The sequence below is a fragment of the Aegilops tauschii genome, chromosome 3, assembly GCF_002575655.3.
Source record: "Aegilops tauschii subsp. strangulata cultivar AL8/78 chromosome 3, Aet v6.0, whole genome shotgun sequence".
NCBI lineage: Eukaryota > Viridiplantae > Streptophyta > Magnoliopsida > Poales > Poaceae > Aegilops > Aegilops tauschii.
The window spans coordinates 620,360,378-620,372,684 of NC_053037.3; the positions used below are offsets into that span (position 1 = coordinate 620,360,378).

At 39.8% G+C, this 12,307-nt stretch overlaps 1 protein-coding gene across 1 annotated transcript; it reads right to left on the minus strand.

Annotated features, from left to right (window-relative positions):
• LOC109752905 (putative disease resistance protein RGA3) lies at positions 1 to 9,100 on the minus strand. The gene is made up of 3 exons (XM_045233988.2): positions 7,926 to 9,100; positions 233 to 2,369; positions 1 to 148 (listed from the first exon to the last, which is right to left on the minus strand). The coding sequence occupies exons 1-3, from the start codon at positions 8,991 to 8,993 to the stop codon at positions 111 to 113; spliced, it is 3,243 nt and encodes a 1,080-aa protein (XP_045089923.1). The 5' UTR covers positions 8,994 to 9,100; the 3' UTR covers positions 1 to 110.
• Between the last annotated feature and the right edge of the window lie 3,207 nt (positions 9,101 to 12,307).

The window sequence follows — 12,307 nt, forward strand, 5'->3', positions numbered from 1 at the left end:
CAGTAAAAAAATGCATGCCCTTTGACCATATGCACCGCTTGAAAAATATGATATGTCACGACATAAGTAAAAAAGGCCGACGGTTCTTCCTTCATGATATTGTTTCTCTATTATTGAACCACCACATTTACACATTCATCCAGTTGTTCTGCAACCAAGTAACGAAATGATATATTTAAAGGAAGAACGAAAACATCACGATGAAAACAATTTAATCGATGATCTTACGTACCAATGTCTGTTTTGTAGGAGTAGGGCTCCTTGGTGTAGGAGATATATCGTGTTTCTTCCGCTGATATGTACCCAGTTGCTCTTAGTTGCTGAACATGCTGGATCTTTCCCCACTCGGATCCCGAAGAGTTGGCATCTTGTAAGGATATCAGTTTGAGCAAGCTTATGTAGCATTGTACAATCAACTTATCTAACTTTGAGTGCCGGAAGTAATCTGGGAGCACTTGAGCAGTCACATCCACCCATTCGATGCTCTTGAGTGATGGCAAATCTTCCAATACCTTTAGCCCTGGGCAGCTAACAATGTAAATGTGCTGCAAATTTGGATTGTTGTTGATTCTCTCTAGTGTTCGGTTGTCAACTATGCGAAGCTCAACGAGTGAAGGGAAGTTGTGTATGGAGAGCAGGTGCGAGAGGTTTCTTAGATCCAACTCCCGCAGTGCATTTGCATGATGTGCAAGTCCAGGAGGGAGATACTTGAGCTGACAATTGACAATTGTAAGCACCTCTAAAGTTGTCATAGCTGGGACTTGCTGCTCCCATTCCCACTCTGTCAGTCCGAACATCCCCTGAAACCCAAGTTTCCTCAGCTTGGGAAATGCAACAACAACACCACCACCAGAAAGCATCTTATCTAGGCCGATGCCCCGACCACCAATTGAGGGCATGTGAAGACCATGACCGATATATTGGATGAATGGAGCTTGGTCAACCCAAAAATAGTCAAGAGAGGGGAGTTGGCCTAAGCCAGAAGGCAGCTCATAGCAAGCGTAACTTGATAGCTCAAGCCGCTTTAAGAAGGTAAAGACTGACACCATTCTCATCCACTGGGGAAGTTTGTGTCCAAAGTATCCAATGATGGCAAGCTGTTCTATGCAGGTTGGAGGACAGAGATTACCCAAAACCTCCTCGATTCTCTCTTGCTCCCCATTGTTTTGCTCTTCCACCTCCCTATTCTGTGCTAGCCTAATAGTAAATCCCAGGTTCAAAATTCTTAGGTGGGCTTTACTACTAAGTTTTGCTCTAGCGGCCACAGAACCAGAAGATGCCTTCTCCAAACTTTCTATGGCAAGCATTGTGAGTCTCGACAAAGGCCCTAGTTCTTCCAGACTGGACCATACTTGATCTGTATTATCATCTGAATGAGTTGGAAACCCAGATATCATGACCAAATCTTCCAGCTTCCCAAATCCACGGGGAATTGATGCTATGTTGGTGCCAGCAAAGTTGATATACCTTAGCTTTCGCAGCTTCAAGATGCTATCTGGAACATGAGAAATTTTTACACAATCTGCAAGTTCGATGAACTGCATAAACATCAGATCACCTATTCCTTGTGGGATCTCAGATATGCTTGTACCTGCAAGTCCCAAGTACCTTAAATGTCTGAGGTTGCTTATCGAGTCAGGTAGCTCGACAACATTTACACCTTGTAGACTAAGTACTCGTAGGAGAGAAAGGTTGTTCCAAAAACCTTTTAAATCAACCCTGGGGCTTTCGAATAATATCAATGTTTGTAGAGAGGCTTGTTTGTGAAAAGCAGCCCATTCAATTACATTCTTTGATATGGACAGGTGCCGCAACTTGGAAGTACCTGAAGTAAAACTTGGATTAAGCCCCTCCTCAACAAACAAACCTTCATGTTTCACTACAGACTGACTAAATGAGCGGATAACATCATGCATGGTGCATGCTTTTTGATCATAAAAACGATAATCCGGGTCTAGAAGATTCCGTGAGACTAATTGTTTGTAGTACTCCGCTCCCAGATCTTCTGGCTGTTTCATACTTGTGATATGTATGAAACCTTCAGCAATCCACATATTGACTATATCCGCACTCTTGATCAATACATCCTTAGGAAAGAGTGAACAATATAAAAGACATTGCTTCAAAACATGTGGTAATTCCTCATAGCTCACATACACTGCTTGGTTGACATCATCGCTAATTGTAGTCATTGACCATGCAACATTACTACAAACATCAAGCCAATCACCTCTTGTTTTTCCCTTGCTTAGCAAAAGTCCTCCAACCACCTTAACTGCAAGTGGCAAACCATCACATCTTTCTATAATCTCCATCCCAATATCCTTTAATCCCTCAACAAGAGATTCGTCATTAACATTCAAAACAACCTGTTACAAAATTAGAATATTAGAGAGGCAAAGGCGATTGAGAGGCAGGGTTTTGTAGAATAAAAACTACAAATATTTATTTGATGCATTGCCGCATAGCTCCGCAGCTCTGGTGCTCATCATCCCTTGCTAACATTTTTTTGTCTACATAGAACGTATATATAGCTTTTTTAAATAGAAGATGAATATTCTACCTACAACATTAATTATGACTATATAAGTTTGAGTTACAGGACAACAAACAAAACATATAATTGTAAACCAAAACGATATTGGTTCCGCAGTTATCAACACCATGCATTATCCATCTGTGGGATAATACTACCACAATAATTTTCACTGATCTGCCACCTATGTGCAGGCCACATCACAATCTATTTTCTGCCACATGAGCAAGCTACTACATTACGTAGCACAAGAGAAAATCCAACAAAACTAGACATGAAAAATCTAAAAAGAAATACTAAGTATGGGTACTTTGGATCTTTTATGATATTTCTTTGTTTTTTTCCAAAATTATTTTGATTTAGAAGCTTTACAAAAATTGAACGTATTTCAGTTTACATGAATGCTTAATATATCTTTTGAGGATATAGTTGATATGGCAAACACTTTGTCATTTGACTTGCATGTAGCTGCCATGTCGTTCAAAACTATAATGGTATTATCTCAAGGATGGAAGTGATTGGTATTAAGGGATGAACTCAACTTTTTCTGGATTTATAGTCGAGGGATGTAATCTAGTCTTTGGCAAGAGTTGAAGGTGGTGCATATATTGTTTCCAAAAAAGTCTCATCCTATATAGCTCGAACTTTTTTTGCGAGAAAACTTCTGATCTATTCATCCTCAATCATGGTAGTACAACGAGCACAAAAATAAGAAAAATTACAAAGATCCATAGACCATCAAGTGAGCCAAAGGCGCGCCGCCATCATCACCCCTCCCTCGCCAGACCCGGGCAAAACTTGTTGTAATTGATGAACGGGAAGTCATCATCGTGCTAAGGCCCCATAGGACCAGCGCAGCAAAACAACAACCGCAACCGATGAAGAGTGGTGTAGATCGGAAGGATCCAACCTGAAGACACATAAACATAGACGTACAATGACCAGATCCGAGCAAATCCACCGAGGACAGATCCGCCGGAGACACACCCTCACACGCCCCCCGACGATGCTAGACACCCCACTAGGACCGGCGCTAGCGGGGAGAACCTTATTCCTTCTTTAGGGAGCCGTCGCCATCTCATCTTCCTGAGCAAGATACAAATCTTAACTAAACTCGAAGGGACATCTAAAAACTGAGCCCTCCCGCCGGCAAGGGTCGGGATCCACCACACCACCATGGCCCTAAGGCCATCGGAGATGAGGTGGACCGGGCGGCGGTGCCGACGGGAGGCGGAGAAAACCGAAGCTTTTCTTAGGGGAGGTGGCAGCTGCGTGATCAAGACGTTGTTGTGAGGATTTGTTGACTAGCGAGAAACTGTTACCTCTTTAGCTAAGTTCAAAGAAGTTGGCCTGATAACTAATCATCAAAAAGACCCACAGGCATTTTGCTATTTCCTTGCAAAATTAAAGAAGTGCCTCAATATTTCCCAATGCAAGCATCATTACGGAGGCATGCATTTATTTTTAAATCCTAATGTCAGGAGCAGGCATCTTGTTACTGGGCAGAAAATTCAGCTATAGCGGTAACCGTGAATCTTGGTAACCAACGAGAAATCGCCATACAGAGCAAAAATTCTGAAAATTTGAATTTGGATGAATTTGAAAAGCATTTAAAAAAAATCATACTAAAAAATTGTTCGGTAACCGCCCGATATTTTCTAGTTACCTCGGTAACCGGAAATCTGTATGCCCCATGAGTATTTTACTTCATCTGGGATCTAAAACCTTCGTCATGAGTAATTGTTGCGAACCATTGATGAATAAAAACGACTGGGCCATAAATCACCACTTGTAGCTGGTGAAGTTGTTGGCAATCCTCGGAAGCCATTGCCAGTCAGATGGAAGCCTTACATGAACCTCTCCAATTGGAGTCCCCATAGATGTTTTTTGGCGAACAACACTATCCCCTGCTAAGTCTGTATATGCTTTACACCATGACGCAAGCGTTTATTAAGAGGCCACCACACTGAAAATAGAAGATATTGAGCTCCACGATGACACCCCAAAGAGGGTAAGACCACAAAACACCATCACCGTTGGGTCCCGCCGACTAGATATGAGTTTCATGTGAAGCCCTAGCATGGGGCAAGGAGCCCACAACGGCTCCTCGAAAAGGGTCATGACACTCATAGGCATCGCCTCCATCAGCACCTGATAGCAGAGCATTCACTTAGGAACTCACTGATGCCACGGCGACGTACCTAAGCCATTGTGCCTACCCAAGGGTGAGCCCCACATGACTAGATCTAGGCCTCCATATTCTAGGCTCCACAACTACCGGCGGTAGCAACCTAAAAGGTATATCACAACTCCCCAAGTATTATTAAGTAGAGAAAAGCAATTCTACCGTGCACGGAATATCCTGTGCACAAAATCCACTGTCCGTGGACGCTTTGAGATTCGTGCTATTTATTGGACTGTTTTTGGAATTTGTCTCATTTCAAAGCGTTACATTGTTTTTTTTTTCATTCCAGAGTGTATCTTAATGTTTTATCGTGCATCAGTAAACCGATCCAGAACAAGTGCATTAAAACCGAATGAACATTTTGAAATGAGATAGATTTTGACAACAACCAGAAAAGTAGAATGAATCTCAAAGCAACTATGAATTATGGATCAACTATATTACTAAGTATCTATGCTGCGTAGGAGATAATATAGATATGAATGGTCCATATGGGGGGGAGGAAAAACTTGCAGAAATCGTGGTTGATATGCTCAATACAATGCAAAATGTGGCAAACAGAACCCGAAAAAAAGGAATTGTCACTGGTGTCCCGTGAGTTTTAATTTATTTTTCTTCAAACTACAAAACCACCATGGTACACATGGGCCACAAATTTACAAATCTAGTTGGTCTAGCTTCGAGATCTGTCCTTGCATTAGCACTTGTTTTTCTATCCATGTCGAAAATCAGTATTTTTTTTCTGAAACACTAGGGGAAAACTGCCCACCTGCATTTTTAATTATAAAATGGCAAGGCAGCGAATTTGATAAGCATAGATAGAGTCCCAAGGGATCCTTAACTTAAAATATTGTTCTTCAAATATACTAACTCTAGCCACAAGTTAGACCTCATTTTAATATGTTGGCTTCAGTTTGCAAGTAACTGTCCATTTCAGTGTTATAAACAAACATATTTGATGAAATAATGTTTATTATTTACTTCTTTGCAAGGACGATTTCGGTTACTTTGGTAATCTATATCGATATCTATACCTACTAATAAAGCAAGGTGTGTTTCGGCAATTTTCTCAACGTTCACCGCCGAAGAATGTTTTTTCTATCCGAGGTGGCACTAAATTTTATGCGTTTGTCTACTAGAAATAAAGGATTTTCCAGCTGTGGCCCAGCGAAGCCAGCCCACTTATTTTTCTGCCCCCCCACCTGGAACAATTCTATTTTCCGCATAGGGCGATAAAATAGTTGGATCTTCGCACAGGACAACCAATAATGGGCTGGCCCAGTTTTTTTGTTTTCTATGTTTTACTTGTATTTTTATTCTCCTTCCCGTATCTCCTTTTTCCCTTTTAAAGTTTATTTTTCTTATAGAATTTATTTCATAAATTCAAAATTCTCAAATAAATTTCAGAATAAGAAAACAAATTTTGGAAAATGTTAATAATCCCAAAAATATTTTGTTATTTTGAAAAATATTCAGAACATGAAAAAGCTTCCCATTTTTTAATTTTTATTATTACTTTGTAAAATTGTTCGAGATTTCTTAAAAAGAAATGTCATTTTTAAAAAATGCTCCAAATTCGAAAAATGTTTCATCGGTTCACCGCCGAAAAGAATTTTTTTTCTATCCAAGGTGGTACTAAATTCTTATGCGTTTGTCTGCTAAAAAAAGGTTTTTCCAGAAATTAATACGTGGGCCACGTGCAGTGGCCGAGCAAAGCCACCCCACTTATTTTTCAGCTCATGCAGCTAGAAATATACTATTTTACGCATGCACCGACAAATAGTCAGAACTTTGACACGACAACCAATAATGGGCTGCCCATTTATTCATTTTCTGTGTTTTACTTCTACTTTTATTCTCGTTCCCGTATCTCTTTTCCCCGTCAAAGTTTATTTTTATTATATAATTTATTTCATAAATTCAAAATTCTCAAAAAATGTTCAGAGTTTCAATAAAATTAAATTTTGGAAAATGTTAAGAATCCCAAAATCTGGTTCTTATTTTGAAAAATATTCTGAACTTGAAAAAAGCTTCCAAATTTTACATTTGTTTATTAGTTAATAAAATTGTTCGAGATTTCTAAAAAGAAAATGGCATTTTAAAAATGCTCCAAATTCGAAAAATATTTTTGGTTTAGTGATTTTTTCACAATTCAAAATAATTTTCGCGTATAAAAGATACACATTTTCGAAAAATGTTATGAATTTTCAAGACAAGTTCTGGTTTCAAAAAAAATGTTCACGAATTCAAATAATGTCCATGCTTTCATAAAAAAGGTTGGTATTTTCAACAAATATTTGTGAATGTGAAAAGATGTTCCTGTTTAAAATTTTGTTCATATTTTTCTGAAAGTGTACATAATTTTCAAAAACCTGTTCAGGATTTAAAAAATGGTTCATGTTTCGTACAATATTCAGAAATTTCATACCTTAAAATATGCTTGATTGAAAGGAAAAGACGATTGAATAATTCATGGGCCTTCTCTGGCGTACGTTGACGTAACAAAACTCTTAAATGCCCTTGATCAATGAATGAAAAAATAGCGGATTGATTACTTCACACCCGGCGAAGCCGAGAAGCTAAATGTTCCTTTTTCACGTGCACACAGGGTTTTGCTTTCACATATAATTCTCACTAACTTTAAATGCATATTATTTTTTTCTTCTGTTGCAACGCACGGGCATATGTGCTAGTATATAGAATTGAAAACAAGGTTATATTATTGCCAGCAAAAAAAGGGATGAGGTTATATTATTTCAATAGGGTAAAACATCTAAATGATCAATATATACCAATTCTTTATTGTTACTCGTTCCGTCTGGTTTTATTAGGTGTTATCTTATTTCCTGACAAAGTTAGACCATAAATTTAAGTAAGAAAATGTAAACGATATGTCACAAAAATTATACCTTGGGGAAACCTCTTTCAAATACAAATCCAGTCGTTTACTTTCTGTAGCATATACTTGATATGTTGTTAATTATATAGATGGTTAAAGTTTGACACAAATACTAGGGGACCCAAAACCTGGCTTCAGGGAGTATTATGATATTGCTAAAATGATAGAGAAAACTGAAGGACACGGAGGTATTACTGTTTGTGTTGTTCACAGAAGCATTTGTTGTCTCCGTGTGTTTACTCTAAACTTTGTTTGCCTCTCCTAACTTGCAATATGCTTGAAAGGTTAAGGTTCTTGATGCTGACCTGTTTCTTAAGCAGGTTCCAAACGTCTTCTCCCACTAGCTTGTCAACTCGGTGGAGGTGATGTGCTTTCATCATATTAGCAACTTCTATATTTCTTGTGGTCACCAATACCCAGCTTCCCGAAGCACCATCATTGAGCGGGACTCTAAGTAGCTCATTCCACACCTTAGCGCTCCACACATCATCCATCACCAACAATAATTTCTTTTGCTTCACTGCTAGATTCAAAGCACTCTCCAGCTGGGCCTTGTTGTCAGGAAGGTCACTGTGGTTACCTCCAACAGCATATAAGACGGTTCTTAGGACTGTCATCTCGTTGACCTCTTTATTGTTATTCACACTCAGCCAAATCCTCTTATGGAAGTGATCCTTCACCACAGTGTCATTGAAAACCATCCTAGCAAGGGTAGTTTTGCCTATCCCACCAGCACCAGTGATAGCAACAACAGGAAACCTGTCACTGCTTGATCCAGCACGAATCTCTTCCTTGTTGACTAGAATATCAACAAGCTTTCTTGTATCTTCCTTGATCTTCTCTCCAACAATATCAGACCGGATGATGCCCGATCCAGTTGTGCGGTTGCTTTTGATAAAAGAACTGTCAACTCTATCAATAGAGTTGCTTGATGAAGAGTTGATTGCTTGGGAGATGAATGCATAGCGAGTGCTCCTCTTCTCAATGTCCAGCAAGCGTTGGTTGAGCGCTTGGATTTTCTTCCCAATCTTGTGTGCAGCAACGGGGTTGTGGAAGCATAACAACATTGGGATGTTCCAGCATCCAGGAGCTTTGGATGCATCTTCTCCCTCCAAGATCTGGCAGAGGTCAAGTATGTTGTCGGCGTCGTACATGACATCCTTGAGCTCCCCGACCCACTCCTCTGCACCCGAGTCAGGGTTGTGGATGCGCCTCCTTTCAGCGTCGGCCGTGATGCGGCTGAGATCACCGAGCGTAGCCTCGAGCTTGGTGATCTCGCCAGGTACACCCAGGAGCATCTCTAACTCAGTCTTTGCCATACCTGCTAGGATGATAGCCAGCTTGGCCGCGAAAGCATCCAGGACGGCCACCATGATGAAGAAATCAAGTAGCCAAAGCCCAAATGAGAGGAGAGCAAGGTTTCAGAAGGCAAGTGTATGCTATGCTTCCCCGATGTACTACGGCTTTGTAGAAAACAGAAAGTTGACCAGTGTGGTTTGAGTGCGAGCAAAGGAAGGTGCCGCTTGTCCGACGTGGATATAATTCATTTTTTCAGCAAAACTAGCACCAGCTGACAAGCGACACCAACTACTATGTAGTATTATTTATTTTCCCTCATACGTCATGGCCTGTACTACCACACATGATATTTGACTCGATCCAAAGGAGATGGGTTTGAATTGGTGGTGGTAGTAGGGGGGGGGGGGGGGGGGGGTGACATCGACTTGATTAGACCACAAGAAGAAACTAGTAATGATAATTCCGAAGCTAGAGGTCTTTTTTATTTATACCACAATTCTGAGATCATTGGCTCGAGAGAAATTGTTTCGTCGGGCGCGCACGGTAGGACATGTCTCTAATTATGCCGCTTTCTCGTTTGGGTTATTCTGCCTCTGTATGGAAGGCTTTTATGATTTGGTGGCTACCAAAATTGTTGAAGAGAATAGATGTTCCTCACTCATATATTGAAAGGTGCTGAAAAATATAGATATCGTAGACAGCTCCTGGGAGTGGGCCAAAAGCTCGGTTGGCTAGTATAAGGAACAGCAATAAAGATTGTTATCACTATCAGTGGCTTGGACATAAAGGCAGAGCACACTATCCCCTTACTTTGGTAGCGTGAGCTGCTAAGAGAGTGGTTGATGAGAGAATAAGAAAATAAGCGGTCCTAATGCGCTAAAGTTAGAGAGATCCAAGAGGGAGATAACAACACACTATTTTCATCCGGTGGCCAATGGAAAACACGGAAAGAAACAGATTTATCATCTTGATAAACAAGAAGATAGTATGATAGTTTGTGAGGCCCAACTCAGTACTAGCATCACAAATTTATAGAAGTTGTTTGGTTCTCCACTAATCAAGAATTTCTGGATGGGACGGGCATGTCACCAATAATACCCTCAACTATCCGCGTTTATATAACTTCATGTTAAAAGTACGCAATAAATGATGGCTATGTGTAGCAGTCGATACAACGGCTAGCTTTTTTTTCATTTACAAAAGAAAAAATGGATGATATTTGACTAATTGCCACCTGGGTATACGTATGTCAAGCCTAAAGTAGACTTTGCATACAAAAATCCTCATGACAATATTCATCTCTTAACTTCCATATCTGTATGGTTATTTAATCAAAACATATACTAGTTGCTACCCGTAAAAAAGAAGAAGATCAATACATATGACGACTATCTACTACCTAGCTACATTTTGGCACAATCAATCATGTCTAGCTGAGGAGTGTGGGATGCAGACATTTACCTACTGCTGGACAGCGTGCATGTTATATGAAGGTTTGTTTATCTTGACTAACCTACTAGTACCCATATAGAACTGCATATATTGAACAAAGTGATGACTCTTTGGGTTGTATTGATTCATGAACCACTACATCGCTGAGTCAGATTGGTGTGACCTCTACTATATATGTATAAACATGCACCTTATTCAAACTAGATGGAGTAAGTCGCGTGCACGCTATGTCGGCGATGATGCTCGGGAGATGGAATAAGTCGCGTGCACGCTATGTTGACGATGACGCTCGGGGCATGGAATAACTCGCGTGCACACTATGTTGGCGATGATGCTCGGGACATGGAATAAGTCGCATGCACTGCATGAAGTCGCGTACAGGTCCATCTGGTAGGCAGCATCGTGATCAGCCTCATACATGCTTATGACATTGACATAATTCATGTTGGTCATGCGACACAGCAAGACATAATCAAAACAGAGTAAAATACACCATAAGACCTAAAACTATTTGAGGAGTGTCAAGTTAGTCCTAATGCTATGAAAATGCACATTTGGGTTCTAATTTTTTTCTAAGCGTGTCACCCACTGTCCTATCCATGCTGCATCAGCTTTGACTTGCATGGGTGGCAGGTTGACTACATGACTTGCGTAAAAGGCTTACTGCATAAGTACTTATTACATATCAACTGTTGCCACACTCCATTAGTTGTCTGTATCTTAAACAACCACTTTCTTAATAAGGTGACATTCTTCATGTCCAAATCATGAATTCCTCCTCGCAAAAGAATCATGAATTCCCAGACCCCTTCCTCTATAGGGCGGCACAAAATGTTCCATTTAACCAATCGGTATTTTTTTCTTTTGATCGTCACTCTGACAATAAAATCTAGAGCGAAAATAATCATTTTTTAAGTACACCCCTTGGTATAGCAAAAAGGGACATCATATACAAGGAAGACTACTAAGCACCGAGTTAACCACTGTAAGGCAACCTCCTGAAGAAAGATATTTTCCTTTCCAACTACATAGTCTTTTCTCGAACTGTTCTGATACCCCTTTCCATTCAGCATTGTCAGTTTCCTATAATGAATAGGAATATACCTAAATACGTTAATGGAAGTTCACAGGCACAACCAAAAGTCTTGGTGTATTGATTCTCCATAGCTTGGGCTTCTACAAAACAGAATAACTCACTCATATGGAAATTAATCTTAAGACTTGATAGTTGCTCGAATGCAGAAAGTAGTATCTTCATGTTGCAAGCCTTCTCTTGGTCATGATCCATAAATAGAATTGTATCGTCTGCATACACTACTAGGGAAAAGCCTAGCAGTAGCGCTGGTTTTTGGCCTATCAGTAGCGCGGGTAAGCGCGCTACTGATACGGCGCTACAGCTAAAGCTTAGCAGTAGCGCTTTCCAAATCAATCGCTACTGCTAATTACTAGTAGCGCTTTCGAAAACAACCGCTACTACTATTATTCCGTATTCTATTTCTTTTGAATTTTAGGTCGTATTCATACACCTTTATACAAATTTTCATACAGTAGCAACTTAGAGATTGTTTTTACATTATAATGAGTTATTAAATCACTAGGTGAAAGAACTTTGGATTAGTTTCAAGTGCATGGATCCAAAGTAATCAATGGTCACTTTGGATCCATCCATTTGAAACTAATCCGCGGTTGTTTCACCCAATGACATAATAACTTATCATCATCATCATCATCATCATCATCACATCATTAACAACTTATCATCATAATATATCATTGTCATATAACTCCTCATAATCATCATTTTCGTCCATGAGACATCATATAACAACTTGGTCACTAGTTATAATAAGAACTCCTCCTCATCATCATCATCATACTCATAATCACTACTCCTACTCAGCATCACCATCAAGTCTAAGACATTGTAGTCATATAT

Bases quoted from the DNA above. Each gene is read 5' to 3' on its own strand.
- LOC109752905 (XM_045233988.2), bottom strand. From the start codon at position 8,993: ATGGTGGCCGTCCTGGATGCTTTCGCGGCCAAGCTGGCTATCATCCTA. The intron at 2,370-7,925 runs GTCAGCATCAAG...ATTTTGTAACAG, and splicing joins GGAACCTGCTTAAGAAACAG to GTTGTTTTGAATGTTAATGA. The intron at 149-232 runs GTACGTAAGATC...ACTTGGTTGCAG, and splicing joins CTCCTACAAAACAGACATTG to AACAACTGGATGAATGTGTA.